The sequence below is a fragment of the Corvus brachyrhynchos genome, unplaced genomic scaffold (genome assembly GCF_000691975.1).
Source record: "Corvus brachyrhynchos isolate BGI_N302 unplaced genomic scaffold, ASM69197v1 scaffold100, whole genome shotgun sequence".
Taxonomy (NCBI): domain Eukaryota; kingdom Metazoa; phylum Chordata; class Aves; order Passeriformes; family Corvidae; genus Corvus; species Corvus brachyrhynchos.
The window spans coordinates 1,670,420-1,696,531 of record NW_008236230.1 but is presented as its reverse complement, the minus strand read 5'-3'; the positions used below and the strand labels follow the sequence as shown (position 1 = coordinate 1,696,531).

Below are 26,112 nucleotides of genomic sequence, written 5' to 3'. Positions count from 1 at the left end.
ATAAAGGGTAAAGAACCTATTTCAATGCCATACATTGAAGTATAATAATTGTGACATGTTGATAAATAAGCTTGATCTGGAAGCCACCAGTACAGCTGCTGTACAGTGTAGCAGAGGCAAGCCTTTTGATAGCAAGCAGCCTTGGAGATGGGTGTTAGCACATGGGATTCATGACAGGGAACACAGAGTAAAATAAAGAATAAAGAAACAGGAGAGATGCTCTAATAAAATTCCAAGCAATCAAAAGCAGTAAGAAGAAGAAAGAATTTTTTCTTAAAAGCAGTAGTCTCTAATTTCTAACATCTCATCGGGGTTCCTTCCACCCCCAAATTCCATTGCCTTCAGAAGTGCTATATACAAACTTGGAGATGTAGTAAACACAAATACCTAGAAAGAAGTTTTCCTCATGGCTCCAGTTATGAATACTTAACATCTGGCCACTCTGTCCCAGCAGTGAATGTTTCTAGCACTTTACAATTGTAAAACACACATCAGAGCCACACACCTTAGCTAGTAAAACAACTAAAAAATACAGCTAGATTTTATGTGCCACTTGATGCTGCTGCAGCAGTGCAAAAGTTGGCATGATAAAGATTGCTTTGCATGAAATACTGCATTTATAGAGCACCTCGAGGGACTCCCTCCTCTCTGCTCCTCTGGGGGCTGGTTGGGAATTCCAGAGAGGAGGAAAAATATACCCCAATGCTTTTGTTCAGAAAGTGGAGAGGTTTGTTGTTTGCTAAGAGCTGGCAAACAAGTCTGTTGTCTGTTGGGAGTCAATCTCTAGAAATATGTTCCACTGCTAATAAATTATTTTTTCTATCACAAAATGAGACTTCAAGTTTAGACCATGAGGTGTTTCTGTATCTCTGCTCAATTTTTTGTTGTTCTTTGTGAAACAGGGATCTAATAAACACGCAATGTTGTTACACATCAACATGTTGTGTCCTCTAGACCAGTTAGTTCTCTTGATAGTGCCAAGAAAGCTGCTAAAACATGAAGATCCGAAGTTTTCTAAAGAGAAACTTTTACCCAGAGTCAGAACTCAGCTCGACAATCCCATCCCAAGTGCTGGGGGATATCTCATGTTCCAGCACCTCTGTTGGCTACAACCTGCCCTGCCCAGAGCTGCTGAGGAGGACAGGTAAGAGCAGAGGTAGAAATACTTCCCACTAAGGCAGAATTACTGTCTGACAAAATCACCAAAATCTCAATAACACTGGAATCATCCCTGGCCCAACTCTGCTGTGAAAACAGGGAAAGGCTGTGGACACTGTAGGACAGTATGAAGAGCTCCATTGATTCTGGTGTGTGTATCCTGGACTGGACATTTAGTTATTTAGTTGAACTCAGCTATCCCTCTGACTATAAGTGGGAATTTGGTGTCACCTAAATAAGCCGTACGGGATCAGCTCTAACATCTTTATGTTCTTAGCTTCTTTGATGTGTTTCTAACTATCCCTCTGGAGCTGGCTTGGGAAGACTGTGGAAAAATGAGCAGTAAGTCTCTCCTCTCATCTCAGGCCAGAAGCCAATGATTTATAGAAGCCTGAAGAGAGCATATGGACAGGTGCGTGGGTGTCCACACATGCACACGTGTGGAAAGGTGATGGTAGCCTGGGGGAATGGAATTTATGGTCATTCCAGAAGTGCGTCAATGAATAAAACGTTCATAATGACATTTAGGGCTAGACCAATATATATGGATTTATGAAGCCATTTAAGGAAAACACAAATAGACAACAATTTATGAGGATGTGGGGAAATACATCATTAGAGTCAGGATGAACATATAAATTCATCAGCCCTACAAGGATTTACAGCCATGCACTGGAAACTACTACTAAAAGCAAGAGTGAAGGCTGTATAAACTCATCTCCCCATTCATCTGTTTTTCAGAGAAATCCCTACCAGTGCAGCAGTGCCAGTGGAAACTTTTCAGCACTCACACCAAACTGGCTGTCCCAGGTGTGGGAGCTGTGCTCAGCCAGGCTAAGCCTTGCATCGTGGAAAGCAAAGAGGAACACAAAATATCCCCATCACCACAAAGGCAGGAGTCAGGACAGATCAAGGTGGGTGAAGGAGTCCGGGTTGGCTGAGGCTCCAAACAAACTGAAATTATTCCCACTGTGAGGAACTAGATGTAAGCACAGCATCCGCACTTCCCCTGGCTCTTTCATCTCAACTCCAGAGCAACAAAATGAGTATCTCCCAAGTGGTGATGCTCACCTTTCTTCTTGTAAAAACCAGGCAGAAGGCAGAAACAAAGGAAATATGTGGTGATGGAGCAGCTCTCAAACCATAGGTACTGTGGCAGGGCTGAGGTCCAGCACAAGAACTGGAATTACATCCAATTACTCTTTATAAGTGGATATTTTTCCATGTGGATTTTTTGGCACATTCATTGTGTTCCATACTTTGGCAGGCAACTATGGTCCTAATTTAATGAAGGATTATGTGCAAAACTGAATTATGATAATTCACATTAGCATTTCAGTCAGTTTCACCACTGATGACTCTACAGGAAACAGTCTGTTAAAGCAAGAATGACTTCCATCATAAGGACCCATCACAGAAGAATATCTGTAAAAGTGACTTTCAAGAGATTGGGGCGAATTATTCATATATTCACATATGTATTTATATATTTACATATATATATATATATTTGTTTATACAATTTAACTCATGAATTCTAAATTCTGTGTAAATGTTATTTAAATGGACTGTGGATTAAATAAGATTGTAATTAAAGATTGTTCTGTGAGTGTTACAGACCTGGTTTCATATGACACAAGAAGCATTTGTCCCAGGTACCCTTGATTCATTATCAGTTAGAAGGATTAAGCAGTCTCTACTTGCTTTACTTGCTTCATTAATCATCTTTTTAATGATGCAAAAGAAGAAAAAATAGGGAAAAAAAAAAAGAGAAGGGAAGGGAAATTTTAGGGAATAACGGAAATAGAATAATTCTGTGCACACCCACATGATCAATCCATTACAACTGTCACATTTTTCAGGATCAAAATTAGTCTTTAATGGATAAAAATTCTGTGATGGATTAATGTCAACTCTGGGAAATTTCCCAGAGCTGGAAACTAATAACTTCTGAATAGCTTCATAGGCACTGTTGTATAAACAGCCCCCACTGCAGGCACAGCCCTGCAAAAGGAGACTTCAAGTTTTCCCAGCTCCAGCTGAATTCCCTGGGAGCCAAAGCCAGCCATCCCTATAGAGTATCTTTGTACCTTATGAGAACAGAACCTTGAACCACTCAAAAAATTCTGCAGTTCAGGACAGTCTGGTCCACATTGCTTGGGGCAACATCCACACTCTTGGAGATACTCAAAACCTGTTCACAGGGAAAGACCCAGAGATGCTGGAGAAGCTGGACCTGCTTTGACCAAGGGCTAGGGATGAGACCTACGGAGGCCCCTCCAATCTAGGTTATTCTATTCAACAGTTCTGCTGCACCATTTGAAATCTACTGCTCAGGCAGACAGAGTGCTCCTTGGAAAGGTCATCTTACAACAGCCTGCCAATATTTCTGTGTGTCCATCATTTTAATCTCCCAAACTCAGCACATTCCTAGAAGGTATATTCCTTTCAGTACAAAAAGCTTCTCTGAGCTCAAGCTGCCTCTGCTCTAGGGCTGTTGTCTGAGCCACTCCCTATGGATAGCTTCTGCCTGACAGTACCAAAGGGCAGGATTCACCTCTCCTGCCTTCAATGTTCTAGAAGTCAGTCTGGTCTATGAGAGAGACTCAATAGAGGAAGGAAAAAAAATCCAGAAGAGAGTTCATCCCACTTTAAGACAGCAGGGTTAAACTCTGCTTGGAGGTGCCTGCCTCTCCCCCTTGCTCACAGGCAGCCTGGGCAAGAGCTTTGGACTGGGTTCTGCTGTTCAGGCAGTACAAGAGGTACAAGAGGTGTACAAGAGTACAGGAGGTGAGTGCCAGCTCTTCAGGAAGACAAACTGAAAAAAACTGGATGAAAATGGCCACATCTCCCTGTGACGAAAGGTTTGAGAGCACAGCACTGAGACATTCAGCAGGCAGTTGTCTTTTGTAACTAAGATAAATTTCCTTTCTCTTCTCAGCATTAAACATTGGACTTAATACTAAAAGGAGAAGTAGCAAGGGTCAAGCATGTGATTTCTGAATTTTCCTTCTCCATTGTGGACTGTTTTTGTTTTGCTTCCTGTTGCTAGCCTCTGAGAACAAATATACTGCATTTTCACCACATGTTCACAAAGAGAAACATTTGCAGAGTGCTGAATGTTGACCAGTTCCCAGAAGAGGAGCTTGAACACCTCCCGACTGAATCTCTGTGAGCTAAGTCCTTGCAACAAGAGGGCAGTGGTGTTCACAGAAGCAGACACTTAAAAAGCAGGGGAGGGCAATAGCATTGAACATCATCCTGTATCTGCAGCACTTTCCTGCAGCTGATTGTCAGCCACCACACATGGACACCCATCACATTTCACAGGAAGGACAGCAACAGTGAAGAACAGAGAGGGGAACAGAGAGGGGAATTCCACCACAGACTCAGGGCTAACTCCAAAGGAATCATTCAGAGCTGTGTTTATTGCAGAGAATCCCCTGGCTCAGACTGTATTTAACCCCATTCCTACCATGGCTGAAGATGAGAGTATTTTTACCCATGCTTAGAGATTCAAGGTACCATGGATGGATGTGTTAGGAGAGAGCAACAGAAAAATAAGTGAATGTGTTCTCTTAATCAGATAGTGCAATGTCAAAAGAAGTGTTAATTTTCTTCTTCCAATATAGAATATCTGATTAAAACAAATGCAAACTGCACAGAGTGCAATAAAAACCAAATGTTCCATTTTCCACTTCTTCTTGATACAGCTGTTTGTTTTAAACATATAAAGATTAAGGGAACAATCTTGAATTTAATTAAATCCCAAAAGAACTAATGATATTTATGCATATTAAATTTTTAAAGGCACTCGTGGCTGTTCAGCCAATCATTCACTGGACTGTCATAACATGCCTTCCAACCCTAATTTAAATTAGAAAGAAGAGACCCATGAAAAAAAATGTGCAGACAGTAACATTTTCACTGCACATATGTTTAAGAGATAAACACCCATCTAGTTTTAGAAGGCAACAAATCTAATAAATGGCCACATCATCATAATTCAATGATGGAAAAGACTCAGCATTACAAATTTCAGAGCTGCATCTCACAGTAAAGTAAATTAAAACACCAATTATAACCTGCTTTAAAGACTTTATAAGGGGAACACTGATGTCTTAACACAGAAACTCCAAAATGAATCTAGATTAAGCTGGGGGTTTCCCAGAGTTGCGCTGTAGGGACCAGTATTTGCTGGGGGCAACTTTGGAGCATAGCAGGAAACCCTTTTGCTTCTCTCCTTTTCTAGTGAGGATATGAGGTCATGCTCTTCTCTAGTCCTGTACCTTCAATGAGTACACAGGCACCTTAGGACCTGGGTCTCTGATGAAGACTTCTCAGCAAGAGGCAAAAAACTCTCTTGCTCTTTCAGCAATAAATCAAGAAAGTCTCTCAAATTGTCCTGAGTAAGTCTCTCAGCACCGGTGAGGCCACACCTCGAATCCCATGTTCAGTTCTGGGCCCTCACTACAACAAAGACATTGAGGTGCTGGAGCAGGTCCAGAGAAGAGCAAGTGAATTGGGGAAGGGTCTGGAACACAAGTCCTATGAGGGGTGGCTGAGGGAGCTGGGGGTGTTTAGCCTGGAGAAAAGGAGGCTCAGGGAAGACCTCATCACTCTCTACAACTGCCTGAAAGGAGGGTATAGCAAGGAGAGGGTTGGTCTCTTCTCCCAGGTAACAAGCAATAGAACAAGAGGAAATAGTCTCAAGTTGTACCAGGGGAGGTTTAGATTCGATATTAAGGAAAATTTCTTCACTGAAAGGATAGTCATGCATCGGAATAGACTGCCCAGGGAAGTCGTGGAATCACAACCCTTACTTGGGTACATAGTTTGGCGGTAAACATGGCAGTGCTAGGGTAACATGTAGAGTCAATTATCTTAGAGGTCTTTTCCAACCTTAGTGATGTAATGATTCACAGTTCTGTTTCTGGTCCAAAATTACAGTCACTGAACTTTCTCTCTTGGTACTAAGTTGCTTGTGAATGCAGGCTGAAAAGTTGCAAGATTCTTCCACCCTGTGTAACTTCCCCTCTTTATGCAATCAGTATTTTGCTATCTCAGTTTATACACTCACCCCTCCCACCGCAAACAACAGACTCCTCCTCCCTACATCTCCTAAACAGTAACAAAAGATGTTTCCTGTTCCACCTACCTGTCAGCATTGCCATACAGCATTAACCAGATACAACTTTGAAAGCTCAAAAAAGTACAGCTTCTTACGAAACAGAAACCCCCACATTTTGCTCCTTCTTCTCTCACACAAAATTCTGCTGATTTTCTCAAGAAAGGATTCAAACCCTGTTTAGAAAAACACTTCCTTGCCTATGGCTAGGCCTGTTTTTATGGTTTATCAATCATAACAGGAAAAGACCCAGCCATTAAGTTCTGCTGTGTTCATGTTTATGAGAGACTATTGCTTTACCGATAAGACACAACCTTTGCCAGGCACTCACCCATCAAAAACTCCAGCCAGAATTGGTCCGTCTCTGGCTTGTAGGGCCGGTTGAAGTAAATCTGGATTTGGAAAGACTGTCCCCGACGCACTATCAGCTTGGGGTTGTAGTACTTGTCAGTGTGGTGCTCCTGCTTGTTGATCTCATGAGGGTCCTTGAACATGTAAATATCCTCAACACGCAGGTAGTCTGCAGAGACACATAGATGAACAGAGGGGGAAGGAGTCAGTGTGTTGAAATGTCAGTATTGGTATCAACATCATTAGAGGCCATGTCCTCCCCTTCTCCGGAAAAGGGACACCATGCAACAAGAGCATGCTGGACCTGTGTGGGGCTTACATGCTCCTGGCTGAGCAGAGACTTTTGGACTGACACTTCTCTGTCCACCAGCTGTTGGGGTCTCCCCCCCTGCCATGTAGCCCTGGGAGATGGGTCCTGGTGGGGGAGACACGGGGTTTCCCTGCCGCTGGTCAGCCTCATTCCCCATTGGTTGTTTTGTGTTCCCCGGCGCAGGCAGAAGGACCCTCGGGTCCCGTGACTGTGAGAGTTCCTGAGCAGAGCCCCGGCCATGCGGCTGGAGAAATAAGGATCTCTGAAACATCTAGCAAGAATCCATCCATATATACTTCTTTTCCACGGGACTCCTGGTTTGATATATGCGTGTTACAGTAATCCCTGCTGTAACAACCTGCCATTTTCACAGAGGCTGCAAGGCTTCTAATGCATGGTGAAAGCAACCACAGACAGAGTAGTTAGGTGTTGGAAGGTGAATGTCCCCAAGGAGAGTCTGGCCCCCAACTTTCCATTGGCATCAGCTTTGCTCAAGTCTGGGCCTTGCTGTCACAAGTTTACGGGAGCAATTAGTGGGGCTTTGACAGCTGGGGCATCGTGTCTCCTTTCTTGCAGGCCCCTACCTTGTAAAATGCAAATTCACAAAGGCTTTGTGACACTTAAATACATTGCTTGCAAAATGCTACTGGTACTGAGAGCTGAAGAGCCTGAGAGGCAGTTAATGATCTTGCACTCAGCTGAGAGCTTGGATTGCCTGTATTAGATAAGGTTTGGGTGTACTGCATGTGTCTAGACTCAGCTTCTCAGTACATCTCCACTGTTATTAGTGTCTTCTTATGAAAACTAAATATAACATTACAGCATACAATTACAGCATAGAGTTACAGGCAAGCAGCAGTAGGTATCTACAACATGCACAGGAAAAGCTTTGCTCCCTTCAATTTAGGGCTGTCTAAAGGGTTATAGCAGACTGGAAGTAGTTTGTTCAGCTAATGACCAGTGTGGGGTGGCACTGGGATAGCCACAGGTGCTCGCAGTCACCATAAGCGACATGACTGTACCACACCATGAATCTGCACAATGGGAGTATTCTCACACTATGAAAAACCACATGAAAAGGAACTGGATATCGTTCTTTTGCCTACATGCTTAGGCACATAATCATGAAACCTCTGCCAGGAGGAGCAGGTCCATTACTAGTCACTACCAGGAGAGAGACAGAAGAGTAAAGCTAGATTGGCAGCTCTCAGCTTGTTGTTCCAGGTGCAGACGGTTAGAAACAAGCTAATTCCTGCATTTTACACTTAGTGACAGAGCCAAACTCATGCCTGGCAAAAAGAGGTGCACATTTACAGCAGCTGGTGGAGCTGTGTGTACTTGTGATGGTGGCTAATTTGGCCTTCTGCTAAGCACACTGTGAGCAAGAATGATGTGCCCAGTAAATGAGTCGGACATTCAAGTCACTGAGGGCTGAACACGGCCCCTTTCAGAGAAGCTCAGACTAGAGCTCTGCACATTGTTTTAATTTGTCAGTTCTTGACAAGCAGCAGAGCCCTGCAGTCAGCACCTTCCCTGGATGGGAAGCATGGTCCTTTACCTGCCCCAGCCTGGGCTCTGGGCAACAGCTAATGGGAGACAGGGGAGTAATGGTAGTGGGAGTAGGTCCCACTCCTGCTTGCATCACCCCTCAGATCCCTAGCCGTGTCTTTTAGGAAACAGAAGGAAAGGAATATGCCTGAGGACACAGAAAGATAAGGAACCTTTCATGGAAAAGCCCTGCATAACTGAACGCAAAACCATCTGCCTCCTGCTAGCCCTAATCTGCAAAAAGGCTGGAATACTCTGTTCAATCCTGAGTCAGGCCTAAAGTCCCATGACAATGTTATTGTTATTCTCTGCTCAATTCATCAAGCTTCTGGAGTAACTTCTGTAAAAACCCACTGGCTTTAGCACTGGCTGAAGTTACAGAGATGTCTGCATGAAACACTTTGCTCAGAAATCCTTCTCATTGCCCCTCTCTGAAGTAGGGCATGTCTTCACCTCCCTCCTTGAAAAACTTACCAATGCTGTCTCAAAAATGCTGACAAAATTCACAATTCAATTACACGAGGCAGGAATTCCCAGTACAGGGTTAAAGCAGGGGCAGGGGAGAGTCCCTCCCCTTATATGTCGCAACCCCATCTGGGCGGAAAGCACTACAGGTAAAAGCTGTGTATTTTGGGGTTCTGTGAGAAGTGAAGTATCAATAAGAAATTGGCTCAGCTTCTCCCTCCTTCCAAGAAGGCATAAAACCAGAACTGAGTGTTTGTTTTATTTTCATCTCCTGTTCTGCAATAAAAGGCAATAGTGAACCCACCCTTCCTCTGCATGTCTTCAAGGCACGGCAGAGCTAAACCACCCGGGGCTTTCAGTTCAGCATTTGCTTCATTTTACCACAGGACTTTATATGGCTCCTGTCAGAACACAGCCATACACATCTGCAGAAAACATACTTCATTTTTGGTATCAGTGTTAAAATGTACATTAAGCTTGACAGACGAAGATAAGCCATGGCTGAGCCTGTGCTAATTACAGTAATGGTAATTACAGAGGGCAAAACATGAGCAGGGTAATGGGATGTGCTAACACCAGCATCAGGGTGTGATCCAAAGGAAAGCTCCAGGCGATGCTCATCTATTTGTGACTGACAGGTGGCCATCGAGGCCTCCTTTGAAGTCAGGTCCACTTGAGGGTTTGCCTGTAGCCTGTTCTGTTGTTCAGTGCAAGAAGGTTTGCTGCACGAGAGGCAGCAGTGCGATTTCTTAAAGCTTTTATAATGTTATGCTTGCAGGGAAATAAATGAGCACAAGCTTGAGCAGTTTTTCAAATAAAAAGAATAGCCTTCAAACATCAGGTTTCCTCGGACAAGCAGAGAGGAAGGGCTTTGAGTTACTAAAAAAACTAGCGTGAATTTCCAAAGGAAGTGCCCATCACTCCGCTAGCAGGGGAAGCACGAATGCCTGGCGAGTCGCCGGACTTTGCGAAGAAGGGCGGGGTGGCAGGGCTGCGTCCTCCCGCCGAGCCCACTCACGACACACTGTGGTGAGATGAGCTGGCCAGGACGAGCCAGAGGGAGGACACGGCACAGGGATGTTCCCGGGGACACAGGCTTCTCGCTGAAGAAGCGCTCCGTCCCCCTCGGGAGTATCTCCTCCCGCAGGCGAGCCGGCTCCAGCAGCAGGTAGCCCACTGACCGGGCTGGGGACGCAGCCGGCCCTGGCGGCCGCCGTGCTCGTCCCGGCTGTGATTCAGCGGAGTAGAAATGGGTGTCAGCAGAGAGCTAGGCAAGCACAGGGTCTTACCTCATCCGAGAGTAGTAGCTAAAATAGGTCAAATGAATCACACCCTAAAAATGCCTGTTTCTTTCTGTTGGCTGTCAAGGGAAACGAGGGTGACTAGCTCAGCTGTAGACTCCTACACTGCACAGATCAAGGGCAGAATTCAGTTAAATTTAGGCATCTAAATGATGTGAGCCTGGTATGTAACTTCTTATTATGGCCAGTTGATGGCTGGTTGCTGCAGTCGGTGAAGCTGAGAGAAGGGTACAGATCACCATGGAGTTGACGTCCAGTGACTCCCTGGACAACCTGTGCCCTCACTTCCACTCCCTGGATGGCTCGGTGTTGACTATGATCTGACACAGGTGAAGACACAGGTGTTTAGATGTTTATAGCAGGTGTCCAAAGGCTAGAAAACACCTCAGTTGTAACAGGAGAGATAAAAGCATTTGCACACTTTTTTTCAGTGTATTATGGCAACAAAATCTGGGAAACACTACAGAAAAATCTGGACAAAGCAGAAGTGTAGGGGTGTGCAGGAGAAGGGGAAGGTGTCACAAGCAGCTCTCTGCCAGGATGTGCTCACAGCTCTAGAGCCCCGTCGTGCTGTGCTGCTCCTGCTCTACCCGTGGACACTCATTTTATCCCCCAAGCACAGCACTGAGAGTGCTCCGGGGCAAGCTCAGCTCCTGAATGTCAGGCTGAGCACCATGGGGCAATAAACCTTTAACGTGGTCTGACAGGTGACTTAAGCGTCCTACCCCAAACAATATGTCCAGGGACCACACTAACATCAGCTGGTAGCACCGGCTTAGATCACAGCTGATGTGCACCAAAACAGGAACACTGCTGCAGTCCCTTCAGGAACCTTTCCAGTGACCCTTCAGGTCACCCCTTGCATATTTTTGCTACAAGCATTGGAGAGAATTGCACAGCAGAGCTGATCCAGATGTACAAAAAGAATTTTGCTGTCACACACAGATTTATTTTCCAGCCATACCAGTCCCATAGCCAAGTTTACCCAATGTCCACACAAGCTCTTGCTTTGGACAAGGGATGTTTTTCTCAACAGGAGCATCACCATAAGGACATGCTGGGTTGCTGCCTCAACTCACTTGACCCGACATTCCTAAGTTGCCACTGCATTTCTGAAAAGCAGGAGGCTGCCACCCACAAGCACCACACTTCATTAAGAGCCTGATGTGAAGCACATCAAAAAGCAATAGGAATCTTTCTCCTGGTACTGGTGGGCTTTAGCTACAGGCTGCATTCCTTCTAAGGTATCCCACACTTAAACATCTCCAGTTTCGGTGAGCATATCAGGTTTGAAACAGTGTCTAGCCAGGACCTGCACTGCATTGCATTTGACAATTTAAACACACACACTTGCCCCAGAGCTACAGGGTTGTCAGAATAGGTTCAAGCAAAATTTCTGCAGTCTTAACATGCCAGTTGCTTTTCTCAGGCATTTTTTAAAAATAAATGCTTTTAAAAGAAATGTGTGTGTGCTAAATGGGGGTGGGGCAGGGCATGTGGGGAGGGTGGCTAAGGCACATGATTAGGATTACAGAAATAATGCTTTGCAACTTGTTGCTTAAAATCTCTTTGCCTGCTTCCCAATGTGTGAAATTCAGTAATTAATTCTTGTCCACATTTGTTAAGCACTCCTTCAACTCTTGAAAATTCCCCTATGAGCATTAAGTAGTATTACATCCAGCTACCCTGAGCTGCCACGTTCAACAAGTTCTGCTGTTCAATTCAAATAGGCAAAAAATTTAACATCATTTCATTAGTGAGTCATTCAGAAGTTAATCCTGTTTTCTTTTAACCAAATCTTACATATTTTTTATTTCTGGTTGACTCCAAAGAGCTGACACTGGGAACAAAACTTTGATTTGTCTATCCTCTACCATGACGTTGTTTTGTTTTCCCAGTCAAATGATTGAAACATTTTTCACAGGAGAATAAATAATCATATGGGTATTCCTTTTAGTCTCATGCTATTTTCTGTGAGTGAGCTGAATGTCTATAGCAAAAGTTTTCCCTGAGAGACAACATTTTGCAGCAGTTTCACAGGCAGTTTAAGGCCATATAAATGAGAAGGGCCATTAAGAGTACAGACTCCTTCTGGCCCTTTACTCCAATGCTGCCACAGCCATGCCTGAAGCCAGCAGATTCCTAAAGTAACTCTGTGATTACGATCAAACTGGGAAAACCCATTCTTGCCTTTTTTTTAACCAGTCTCACAGTTCAAGCTGAAAATTGGTCACTCAGCTTCTCCACTCCTCGTTTTCCCTACTCATAACCCGTGTTAACATTTCCATGCATACAGGTGGTTTCAGTAAGTTTTCCCATAAGCAGCAAGAAAAACTGAGTTGGAAAGATGTAAGGAAAAAGTGGTTTGGATTTAGTTCACAGATCTGTGCTGAGAAGAGTATGGAAGATGTAAAAATAAATTTATGGCTTAATTGTACACTGTACCTCTAGGATTAAATCCTCTAGGTATCAATCCAAAAGCCTCCATCTCAGGGACCTCATTTTCTTCATCATTGGAGTTGTTTGGTGGGATGGCTCTTCTCCCGTTCAACGGAAGTTTCTTCTCCTCGTTAGTGCTCATTGTTTCAGACATCCTGTACTAAAGAAGGTGTAATACTATGAAAGAAAGAGTGCAAGGAAAAAGCAAACATGAGCTAGCATGGTACATGCAAGATGGGAGAAGCCAAAAGCAATGTGGGGTGTCAGTGAGCTACACAATTTTGACTTACTTAAATAAAACCTGAGAGGGAGAAAACATCAGTCTAATGATAAGTACAGCTCTCTAAGGATTGGAAGGCATTTTGTGTTCATCAAAACACATGAATAAGAGAAGAAGGAGGGGGTGGGAGAAGGGGAGGGAAGTCTAACACAGAAGTATTTGCCTAGGAGAAGCAAGGCACTAAAAACATTAGGAAGTTTCAGGTAAAAGAACTGGAAAATCATTCACTCTCTCATACTCCATAACAGCATTATTGAATCCAAAATAGCAGATTATATTTTCAGAAAGTGCATCACACACTACCTCTCCCTAATAAAAATGGCATTATAAGTCATACTTCAATCAAGCCAAATACTACAGCCTACAACAGTCTGTGGATGATTAGTGGAGAATTGTATTTTTGTCCCTATGCACCCAGACAATCCACTTTTGAGAAAAAGAGGGGGAGGGGGGAAGAGAGAGGGGAGTAAATGGAAAAAAAGGAAAAGAAAAAAGCACTTATCCACTTATTTCTCTCCCACTAATGTCCTTAAGGGAAATCTTAGATGTAGGCTGATCAGAGACTTCTTTTTGAGCTACTCAAAACTGCTTTCACATCTATTTCAGTGTAAGCATGTAGCAGTAAAAAAGCCGTGCCACCCTTCTAAGAAAATATTAATGACTGAGAGGAAAACTTCTTCCCAAAGCCCCTGAAAACAGCAATTGAAAATGTAGAAATTATTTAAGAGAAGTAAGCTCTAAAAGGAAGGGGTTTTTTAGTTATCAAGGGTACCTTCTTTTCAGATAGTCTTTTTTTTTTCCTTCTCCCTTGCAGAATTTCTGCAGTGCAATGGAAGCAGGGAAAAAGTTGGAGGCTTTTAAGTAACCTCTGTATATCCTCCTCCTTCCTGTTGCAATAGGACAGTGCTGAAAGGTTTGTCAAGCCCTCCCCATGCCACCTCGGAGGATCTGCCACCACAGCTGGCATGTTTTTTTTTCCTCCCTCCCCTCCCTGCCTGTCTCACTGCAACTCTGCTCACCAGGAGCATTTCAGGGTGTTTGTGCTAAGGAAACAACTTGGGCACTGAAGTTGCAGTTCTTTTTGAGACAAAGTAGGAGTGCTTATGGCACAAGAGCATATGAAGTGGGAGACAGGAGAGGATTTTCTGACAGACATAGTCCAAGAAGCCATGCTTACCATGTTGCCAGACTTTGATGGTGTCTGCCTCAGGGAGCCTATGATGCAGCTTCGTGTGCAGGTTTTCAAGGGTCCTCCCAGGCAGACACAGGGATGGTTCCCTTGCTTAGTCCTCACAGCAGTCCTTTCAGAGGACTGCAGGACACATGAACATGGAGAGCTCATTGTCAGCCCAGCTTTTTCTAGAGACCTTGTGCTGCCCAGGACAATGAAGGTATTTTGCACCACACAGCTATATTTGGGTCAAATGATCTTCAGCTCTTGCCCATGATAAAATGTGCATCACCTAACAGGTCTGGGACAGCAGCTTGTGGGAGCTTTTCAACTTCATGTCAACTTTCTTCAGTTTCACCAAGCTCTAAGGTAACTGGGGACTGTGTGACACCTCCTCTGTCAGACAACTCCACAGGCCAGTGGAGCTACATGGAGAAAAGGCAATGGACAGGGAAGAATTCAGGCAGGCCTATGTTCTGCCAGCTGCTGCTGTTTGGCAGCAGAGGTAGAAACCACCTACTGAGAACATTCATGGGCAGTGGACAGCCCCTCTTACATACATGGGACCCACCAAGGGCACTTACTCACCTCTGCTGCAGGGCAGATGAAGGAACAAGGAGACACAGTGAAGAGGATTCTACCGTCTTTCAGGCAGCTATGTCTTCTCACCCCATAGCACCAGAGCCTCAAACCTCCCCTGGCTAAACACCACTGAAATCAAGCCAGGGGGCAGAAAAGGAAAGAATTGAGTCACATTCCTGTAATGGGAAGCAGCAAGTAAATCATCTGGAAGACAGGACCTCCATCCTACCTCCCTGTGGGTTTCCCAGCCACAGCAAGGTGGTTCCACAGAGGTCAGGACACCTGCAGAGTGTGGGTCAGAGATCCGAGCTGGGCACCTGGGAGCAGCATGGCACTGCAGCTGGGATAAGGAGCTTGCTAGGGCTGATTGCCAAGGCACAGCATGGGGCTGCAGCAGTTTTGGGGGCAGCCTGGTTACCTGCGCATAAGTGTTGCACTACGCTTTCTCATAGCTGAAGGGTACAAGAAGACTGCTGAAGACTGTTTGGCTTGTAGCACAGAAAGCCACCTGGCTGGAGCACTCCCCTTCCCCTGCCCTGCTCCCCCAGGAGTGCAAGCACCCTGAGGGGACAGATCTGATCCCATCACACGCATCCCAAGCTGCAATTGCCATTGACTCACTTTTTCACAGATGGCCCTGTGGTAACCATCTGGAGAGCAAGCAGCACCCCTGGCACCCGGGAACACAATGAGCTTTCTGGGGGAGGAGGCTGGTTGCCAATTTTCTTTTCTTTACTTTTTTTTTTCTTTTTTTCTTCCCCTTGCATCCACATTTCTGTGTGGCATGTTGTGCTTTGTGCCTCTCTCTTCCACTTCCAGCCAGCACTTCAGTTCCCAAAATTGCAGCTGCTGCAAAGATGTTACAAAAACTGATATAAATATTGCCTCGGTGCCATGCCTGCTGGAGGCCTGCAACACAAATAAGAAACACCTTCTCCCAAGGAAGTCATGTGCTTCCCCAAGTGGCTGCAGCGCTGTCAGAGCCAGGAGGAAAACTTTCCGTCAGAGTGAGGACTGGAGCGAGTGGATGCAGCAGAACAGATCCCGCTCCAGCCATCGCGCCTGAGCAGGCAGCGGTTGCAGATGTCTCCCCGCACCCAGGAACGTCACCCTGGGGCTTTCGGCAGAAGCCACCAACCACGCAGAAAGTCGGGAGGCCAAAATTTTTGGTGGCAGTGGCAGGAGTGGGACTTTGCATCCAGGGAGAGTAATGTTTTGTAGGCTGTGATTTATTTATTTCGTGGGGAGAGATGTAAATTCATGTGTATGACAGCTCCAGATGGCAGGTATTTTCTCATTACCTTGACTTCTTAGCATTTGCTATCCCTTGCCTATTAGACTGCATTGGCCTTAATTTAACTTCCGTGGTTCCAAACTACTGACGTCAGGGCTGATGCAGGAGGGGGTACAGAAAGCACGAAACCCTGATTTTCCTGTAGGGCGTTATGTTTAATGAATGATGCACTGGGATGACCAGTGGAAGAGCGCTCTCTTCCTGAAGCCGCTTCTACACTGCACCCTGTGGGGAACTGTGAGCCCATACCCATTTCTCAGAGCAGCTTTCAGATGCTCATGGCCTTTGCCAAAGACCTTTGCAGTCACAGGCACCCTTCCCACAGCAGTAGACTTTGGATGATGGACAGCCCTTCCTCATTAACCCCACAGAAAAGCCCTTAAATGGCTGCAAAGCTTGCACCCTAAAGGGTTATCTAAAATGCACTTTCCTGTTGTTGCTAGAGCCAGTGTTGTTCTGTTCCAAGTCCTCCCATGCCAGACAAGAATTTGTGGGGGAAAAAACACACAAGTCAGTAAAGCTTTACAGCCAGAGGAGAGGGTATGCCAAGATCTGTCACAGGCAAACTGATCAACCAGGTGCTCACATAAATGGGTTGCTGTGCTGTGTGCCAGTGTCTAGATGGGGGAGATGTTTTGCCTGCTGTAGCTACACCAAGCACTCCTCGGGAGCAGCTGAGCATTGTAAAGCTCTCCAACAGGGTAGTTTCATTTCTTCTTCTTTTTTTAAAATGTTACCCCCGTGCCACTTGCAGTGTGGATGGATGTACGGATGCACTGGAACATTATACTACAGCATGTGCACAGGAGTACCTGCCAGGACATCATCCTCGAGAAACCAGACTCTCTCAACTCTGACCTTCTATACATAATAACACAACTGTGCCTCTCTCTTGTCATCTCAGAGCTTTACTTAGGAACCTGCACTCTTTCTTAGATGATCAAGTCTTGTCTTCCTGCTTCCTCTGCATCTGTACTTGTCTCCCAGAAATTCATGTTCCTCTTCCTATGATGCTCTGCCTCACCAAAGCTGCAGGCAGGGTAGAGCAGATGTTAGAAGAAAAAAAACCAAACTAATAAAAATGTTATTTTTAAAGAAGGAAATTTTAGAAACCTTCGTTTGGCGGTTTGGTTTGCATATTTTTCTTTGGTTTTCTTAAAAAAACAAACCCAGTTAATATATCTGTGTGTAGCAGCAGCTCTGGCTGCCACACACAGAGCAATATATTTTAAGTTAATGCTGAAAATTCAGAAGGCCCAGCTCTGAAATATGGTATGTGTACATGTCTGTATGTGTGGGGCAGAGGCAGAGAGAGATAAAATGGCAGCTCTTCAGATGGCAGAACATTTGGAAGGGGATATAAGGCCAGTGTTCAAAAGATATTGTTGCAAATGTTTCTGTTGCAGGAAGAAAAATACCATATATGTATATCTTCATACACATATTTTTCGAGGAAAACACAGCTTAGGAAATTTTACTCTTCTTTGAAAAATTGTTGTTCCAAACTGAAAACCTAAACTCAAACTGTAGATCTTTACAAGCATCTACATCTGTGCTGGCCATCTTAGGCTCCCTTTATCCTCCGCACAGATCTAGTCTAGGCAGTGATTCATCTCCTCCTACAGCAGACATGTAAATAGGTCAGATGAATCATGGCCTAAAAGTGCCTGCTCCCTGTATTGACTGCAAAGGGAGCTTGGGGTGATGGGTTTTGCCATATGTGTCTACACTGCTGATGTCTGCAGTGAGATGAGATATATCCTAGGCTAGGTACAGAAACAGAAAAGCATTTTATTTTGGTCTTGAGGCCTAACTTTCAAGTACTAAATTATCCTTTACTTTTATAGAAATACTGCTGCAAGTCACTATCAGTGATACACAGTGTGTTGTTCAATACATTTTTTTTCTATCAGAAAAAGTCTGCCACTGCCAGTTTTATAAAATGTATTTCTTACAGTCAGCGTCAGATTACAGTAAAATGCATACAAGTTTGGGAAAACACATGCATCTTTTTATACTCATTTGTGAAGCTGTTCTGTTTCTTCAGACAGAAATATAACAATACACGTAGTAACTGCAGCAAAATAATAATAATAATAATAATAATAATAATAATAATAATAATAAATATTATGAACATAGAATCCAGGTTCCTGCTCCTATTCTTAATCAGATCTGAACCCAAAGAATTTTGTTGGTTGGATTATAGGGACTGCCCTAGTTTCTTACAGGAAGAGTAAGAGAGAAGTCAAGCAAGGGCAGAGGGGTCTGTCATAAGGGGCAATATTCACAGTCTCCAGCTAAATCTACTGGTTTATGTTTTGCTGGAGTTGAGGACTTAAAGGATGAAAGAACATCTCTCAAAAATGGGATTAGACAACTTCTCTGCTGGCCAGCTGACCCAGAGGCTGACAGGGACAGAAAGGCTATGGACCTCAGATAGTTATTTCAACCCCAGAAGAAAAGGGCAGGACATCCAAGCAATGCCATAACTACCTAGAGACTTAAGCAGGAAAGGCCATTTTAGGTAAAACATTTGTCTGAATAAATTTCACCATGGGTACCATATGTTTGGGCCATGCAAATATTCCTATCTAAAGCAATTGTTTCAGTTTTCTTAAGCCCACCTACCCAAACCAGCTCTTGGCCTGGGGATCAACCCTACTTGATCTGTCATGCAATAAGACTGAGAAAAGAGACTGTAACTTGAAGAGCAGGGGAAACAGAGGGGAACAGAGTATGATTCCCATTCACACACTATTCCCAGGTATCTACCCCCTTTCGAACAGCCACTATATCTAGAGAGGCAGAACAAACAGCATATTCAGTGTGGTAAGACTTTGTCTATCATTCTTGCTATATACTCACAGAGCTGCTTGAATTTTGTCCAGTACATCAGTCTCCTTATAGTGAAGGCTGATTCCACAATACTGAAACTTTTTCAAGAGAATGGCAATTGATTTTGGTAATATAGTTGGTAAGAAGTTACCAAAACATGCTTAGCTCTGACTTTAAAATTTTAGGGTTTAAGTTTAAAGCCAGGCTGCAGTCCTCAGGTAGTGGGATGTTTATGGCAGAACAGGCTTGTAGGGAACATTAAAGCTCCTGCAAAGACTCAGCTTGACCTTAAGTAGCTGCAGCTTAGTTCTGCACCCAGGCTGGTTACTGTAGAGCTGCAGCCCTCAGCTCCAGAGGGGCTCATTTATCATGTACAGCATCAGATGCAAATGATGGTGCTGTGTCCAAACTACCATGTCTCCTGGACTTGCCAAGAATCATCTTGGATACATCAAAGGCAGAACCAACAAGCCAAGGAAGACCCAAACCACCTACAAGCACAAGCACAGGGTCTGTGTCCTGCATTCCTGAAGCACTTGCAGCAGAGACCTAGTACAAGACACTTGAGATGTCCCTACCTAAGTCCAGTTGGACTGAGCAGGGTTTAGTAGGTCCGGGTCTACTTTATACACAGATGAATACCCTTGTTGTACTGCTCAGCTGAGAAGCATGTTCATGGAACATTGCATCTCAGCCAAGAAGCTAGACCAGACCACAGCTCTTTTCTGTATCCAGGCAGTGGTAATACATACCCAGGCAATCCCGGCAGTTGCTTCTAATTAATTTAGTAACATATGTGGACATGCAATATTTCAATCTTAATGTCTCAAATAGTTTCAACATTACTGACACAGAATGTTTCAAGTATGCTCAATTACAAGATTTCTGGAATTAAAGATCTCCTAAATTTCATTAAAAGATAAAACTTCCTGTTCCAGTTCAGAACAAAAATATATTTTAAAATGCCTGAATGTCTTGTAGAACAGCTTTTCTTCTTAATACAAACACAGATGCAGTGTGTAGGCCCATACACAACAAAACACTTAAGCACATCTTAACTTCTGTCGTGTAATTCCATCTTCAGGCATGTGCCTAAACCCTGTAATGGGCTCAACTCAACCAAACCAAGGCTGTACAATATCTGTTTGTACAGAAACACTCAAGCTGCCTGCTGATGTTGCATTTCTGCAACATGAAGTTGCAGTTTAACATGTTTCTACTGCAATTGCTTCTTGACCCTTTCAAACATGGTTGCCAGTGAAGGTTGTTGATTCATTTTTCAGTCCCGAGACTGACCTTATCTCTGAGCAAATGAGCTGAGTAATTGTTTATTCAAGGAAATGTGCAATCTTTTGAGAAATAGGTTCAAATGTGGATTGCACAACATTGCAACTTGTTGGATTGTTAATGGCGGATGTTCTGGAGGGAAAAGCGAAATCAAAAGAATGAATCATTATCCAGATGAAGTTCAAAAGCAATTCAAAATTTGTTTCATAATCACAGATGTGTGCCAAATAAACCCATCCAGCACAAGCTGTAGGCTTTGATTTTTGTGAAGTCTGCAAGTTCTTTCCTTTGCTATTCCCACTATAACCTTTGCAGTGTGCCTAAAAAAAATAATAAAAAAGTTAGAAGAAATTATTGCCTTCTAAATGCTCCATATACCTGTCTCTTTCTACAGTGCTGTGCTGCATCCACAAAATTACTGTCAATGTGCACAGTGGAATACAAATACTTTTCCCTTTGGGCTTGTAGTGAGCTCATGGTTGGAATAAAGATAAAAGTCAGAGCAGCTGAGAGTGCATCTCAGGCATGCACCCACAGCAAGGTCCCTGGCCCCTCCGCTGAAGTGAAAACCCTATGATACAAAGAATAGGCATGCACAGTACTTCTCTTACTCATCCAGAGTCTCTGTAAATCCTGTCAGGGCTGAACAAAGTCCAAGGTAATAACCATGGTCAACAGGTGCTCTCTCCATTTGAGACTTATCCATCCTCTCACACAATTCCACCTCTGATGGTGTGCCCCTGACAGATCAACCCTACAAAGTTTTAGTTGCACTGTTTAGGCTGTGAGGTTGCAAGAAGGCATGTTAGGACAAAATTCTGCAGGCAGATACCTTGTCCTTGATGCCTTGGTCTCTCTCTGGTCTCTGGCCCATTTCTCTCTCAGCTGCAATCTTCACAAACTCTTGCAGCTACCATAGGAATGGTATGATCTTTCACTCTTTTCCTTTCAAGCCCTTTTCTTCAACAGCCTTACACTGCTTTCAAAACATCGATGGTTGGTTGCTGGGGGAGCATTTACTGCTTCACTAATAGATTGGAAACTCATCTGGAAAGCAGCAGTACAAACAAAACAGGAATTGATCTTTTATATTAAATGATCTTTTTTTTTTTTTCAGAAAGGCTCTTGGAATTCTTAATCTTCAGACTTGTAAAATATTATAGTTTGTTCAACTCATACAAAAAGAAAGGGTTTACTGGCTGTAGTTGACATGTCTTCCCCCAAGTTCACTGTTTGCCTGGCATTCGTCCTGAGACTGTAGTTCCTGTAACTTACACAAATAATTCCTTGGAGATGTGCATGAAACATGGTATAAACAGCATGTTAGGAAACTATAAGAAAAGTGGTGAAAGTTAGGTTGAAGAAGTAGCCGATGGAGTAGCCAAGAGCATAAGCATACTTCAAAGGCATCCATTGGAACACACAGGTGGAAATGGGTTCTTTTAAAGTCCTGTCCCTTAAAATGGCCCATGTCACCATTTTGCAGTCGGATTTACCACCTCTCCCTCGCAAGTCACAGACAATCAATGAAGAGAAAGAATATCATAGCACCACAGAGTTTCTAGTCAAGGATAATGAGAACCAAGTAACTTGAACAAATGGCTTTAGAATGACCAATAAGCTGAATTTCTTGGCATTATTATTATACAATACATTTTAACCAGGAACATGCATTCACTAAAAGCAAAGTTGATTTGTGGACCTCTGAAGGAAAAAGTTGGGGCAAATGAGCAAATTGGAATGACCTACTTGTTCAACTTTTCCCATTGGTAGGGACAATGTCTTACTAATACTTCTGTACCTGCTGACAGTCAGTGTTCAACTGTTGAATCTCTAGTTCAGTGACACTACTGTCACCAGCATTTTCTGTTGCATTCAATGGCAAATATAATTTTTTGCGCCTGTTACTTGAAAAACCAATAGGACCTCTTCAAGAAATGTGGTTCAAAATGAAATGCTTGATTTGTGGGTATAAAAATTATGAAAACCCTTGGAATGTGTAGAGAGGCCAGTGTTGCAAGTGTTATCTAATGAACACGACTCTAAGGTCGTGTTTATTCTCACAAATACCACAGCTTTTCACAAAGGCAACAGAAGTATGCATGCAAAGCTGCAGCAATAACGCAAATTATGATCTAAACTCACTGGAGCCATGATATCTTTTAGAACAAACTCCTATCAGAACTCCTCATCTTCACAGCTCTGAAGGCTGAAAACATTACACCTTTTCAAGACTTTAACCACACCAAAAAAAGAAGTGCCATCTCACTGTAATAATGTTGTCTTAATTATGTACAATACTTAGCACTAGTTTTACACCAGATGAGTCATCATAGAAGCTTGTACTTTACTGTTTGACTAAATCCCACAGCACTTAAAACTCCCTGCAGTGAGAACCTACCAGCTTGTGCTCAGCTCTTTTCTCAGACCATATCTGCTGGATCCTTTGGGGAAGGTTGGTTTGAAGGGTGTTGGCTTAAGATGAGCAGACACTGTGGCTGGAAATAAGGTCTTGGAGTCAGTAAGAATATGCCAGAAAAGTGTCTTGAAAGCTGCTCAGGTGTCTGTGCTTCTCCAGTCATGTCCATTTTAATTAACTGGGATACTAGAAATCATAGAGATGAGTTAGGTTCCTCTCTTTTTTAAGAGCAGTTTATCTTCTGAGTAGAAAGGTGTTAAATTTTTGTCATCTTGTGCTGTTTGTTGTAACAATTAAGACAATGCCAAACATGTAACTGAAACACTTGCAGTTATTTATGGAATTATGGAATCCCTCTTCACTTGTCTTACACTGTCTACTCTTTTACTGCTAAAAATAATCCCACAGAAGCAGATACCTTTCATTTTATGAACAATTTTTACCACTGGGGTTTTCAACAAGATAGCATGGTCTGCTGGGCACTTCTTCATTTGTGCAGATTTTTTCTCCTTCCTGTGTTTTGGGGCTTGATGAGATCAGTGAAATTTCCTGGTAAGCACAGGATCTTTTCCCAGGTCCTTCTAAATACTGATGCCTTGGAGAATACTGGCTATTCTCAAGTCTGTTGTTACTTTGACAGTTCAGCTTTCTTCATCTGAAACATATGAATAATATCCCTTTTGAGCCTTCATAAATGGTGCTGGAAAATTCAAAGTAAAAACACACTGTTTTTTTTGGTTTTTTTTTTTAATAACGTTAAAGAGCAGATGGACTTGTAGCAGAGTATACTGCAGTCTTCATTCACAGTCATCAGGAGAGGGAGGTTCCAGCCTCTTTGAATCTCTGTCTGGAAGACCACGTGGGAAATTTAATGTCAGACATTGTGAAAAATTGGTCCCATCTGCCTCCCCTCCTTCACCCAACAGATACACAGAGTGACTGAGTACCTGGCTATCACTGCTGAAGCCTCTCTCTATGCAAATGACAAATATTCTACTCATTAAACCTCCCTGTAATGAATGTCCTGCTATGGCAACTTCCAAGAGACTCTTGATTAATTGAAAGAAGCAAAACACTTCATGTTGAAGCAACAGCTGGTCATGGTACTTACCAGTATCAGCTGATAGTCTAAAGACATACACTTCACCAGGAAGCTTTCACTCCTACACATTATTTAAATAGAAGTTGTTTTTTTGCAAACTTGGTACCTCTAAACTGAAGTCTATTACATTTGGCTTGTACAGTCCTTCTAGTAAACAGTGTTTTTTCAGTATCTTACCAAAAACTTTACCCCAAAGAAACGGTGAGGAGTGGCGTGCACGCCACACTATTGTGTGATGCAAAAAGGATGCATGCAAGCAAAAGGACAAACAAATCTTTCTGCTCATGAAAACATTTCATTTCCATTTTAGCCAGGAATGCACTAAATAATGCATAATTCCTCAGCTACTCAAAGGTCACCTTTTGGTCTACAAGCAGCTGCAGCAGCTGTGTTCCTTCGAGACCCTCCTCCGAGCACAGAACAAAGCGTGAGAGCTGACAGCAAGCTTGGGGGATGCAGGTATGGGACAGGCTTCTGGAGGCCTCCCAGCAGCTACAGTTGAGAACCACTGCCAAATTTTTTCTCTCATTTTTTACTTTAATCTCAAACAACCTCCTTCCTTTCCCTCCCTTCCTAAGTAAATTAGTCATATGTAAAGTATGAGAAAATTAACAGCCAACTCAGATTTTGACACCGTGCAGAGACAAGTATCCATGGAGATTAGGGACCTCCTGTTCATCACTGATTTCCCATCACATTTGACAGGAAGGTACAACAAACAGAATAAACTAGTCCCCAGAAAGGCACTCTGTGAGGCTGAGCTCAGCTTAGAGGCTACCAAGTCTGTTGTTCCCAAACTATAATGCAGCAAGCCAATTCCCAAACTGTAATGCAGGCAAGACCCACAGCTCCTTTATATACACCACTCATATTTGAGGCTTTCATCCAGTAAATCTGGATTAAAGAAATTGGTGGCTTCTCACATATTATCTCATTATCAGGAATTCAAATATTACTTTTGCAGCTAGGAATCACTTCAGCTTTCTAGACTGGAGTGTTGGTTATAACATACAGACCTTAATTTGGAGAGAGTGATTTTGAAGGGGAAAGAAAATCCATTATCATCCAGTTCAGAATCTGTCCTCCTAACAGGTAGGTCAGGGTGGTACAGAGGAGACACCCTGATCAGACCTGACTTAGACAGGATGGTGGGGGAAGCAACATGTTGTTCTTGTAGGATTTTCACAGTTATACTTTCCACAGATCTAATCCTGTTCCATTTCCTGAATGCCTAGATCAAAATTTCCTACAACCAGAATAGCTTTTGTTTCAAATTAGATCAAACAAGCAAGGAGAGAAATAACAACTACATGGGAAACAAACAAGAGTGTAACTGACTGTAAGGGCTATCTTGCATTGATGCATAGCATTCACTGCTAAGCTACAGCCTAGGGAACACTCCATTTTTAAAGGTCCCACACACAGTAACAGAATCATACCAGAGAAACATCTAACCATATGTACCAGTCATCTTTCCTTACCCAGAAAAAGAAGCAAATCTTAAAAAGAGATAGGAAAAAAAACCCAAACCAAAACAAATCAACTAATGCACAAGCACTGAACTAATTAGAATTCCAGTGCTTATGTATTCCTTAGTTCATCCAGATGTGCTTTCATCTCCTCCACTCACTCACACATCAAGATTGCAGCAGACCTCCATGAAAACCCTCTGAGCTCTGGGATTCCTGTCCTTGATCCTGGGTGATGTAGGATTCATTAACTCCAGCTGCTGCTGTTAGATTTCCCCACTGAAATGGCTCAGTGTCACCACCAGCCAACACAAAATCCATGCCATGTGGCAAGGCTCCGTGGCTAAGCAGGCTGCCAGCCTTGGTGCCATGGTGGGCACAGCAAGGTGGCAGCTATCAAAAGACAGAAAATAGAGCAAGGTGGATGGGCCTTAAGGGCTCTTCAAATGAGTTGGCAAGAAAATTTTTAAATTTGCACTTTAAAAACCCTAAAAGCAGAATACTGCGGAGCAACCAAATTTGCCGTAAACTGTTCTTTACAAGCTGGAGGTAACAGCAGGAGTTTTCAGCCAGCCTGATCAAACTGAAACCTCCTGCTTGCTCATGTGCCTCTCTGGCACCGGCACATGAGGGCCCTGAACAGCACATACTGCAAGTCAGGAGAGAGCCCCATATGCTTCTGACAGCAGCTATTGTAACCATTTTCCAGCCATGTTACCATCAGGTATGGGTCATTACTGGAATTCAGTCTGCATCAACAGACTATATATATATAATATATACTGGACCTGTCATTCAGTAGATACTTCAAATGGGGCCAGGATATCACTGGCATCACTTAGATCATCTGGCCAAGCCATAGCCTGCAGCAGCCTACATTAAAAAAAAGAAAAAAGAAAAAAAAAAGGAAAAAAAAAAAAAAAGCAAAGCAAGTCTGTTATCCATAGGTTTAACTTTGTTCACGAGGGGC

The 26,112-nt window shown here is 43.4% G+C and overlaps 1 protein-coding gene across 4 annotated transcripts in view; it reads right to left on the bottom strand.

The window, feature by feature from the left end:
* Positions 1-26,112, bottom strand: part of F13A1 (coagulation factor XIII A chain) — a 191,889-nt gene that overhangs the window by 47,090 nt on the left and 118,687 nt on the right. Inside the window, exons 6-8 of one of the 4 annotated variants that reach the window (XM_017746922.1) lie at positions 14,740-14,862; positions 12,707-12,877; positions 6,618-6,806 (exon numbers count right to left, since the gene is read on the bottom strand). In XM_017746922.1, coding sequence (XP_017602411.1) covers positions 6,618-6,806; positions 12,707-12,854 — 337 coding nt within the window. In that variant the 5' untranslated portion in view covers positions 12,855-12,877; positions 14,740-14,862. Of the gene's footprint in view, positions 1-6,617; positions 6,807-12,706; positions 12,878-13,752; positions 13,879-14,739; positions 14,863-26,112 lie in introns of those variants that run through there. The other 3 variants (XM_017746923.1, XM_017746921.1, XM_008643448.2) reach the window with 3 other exon arrangements.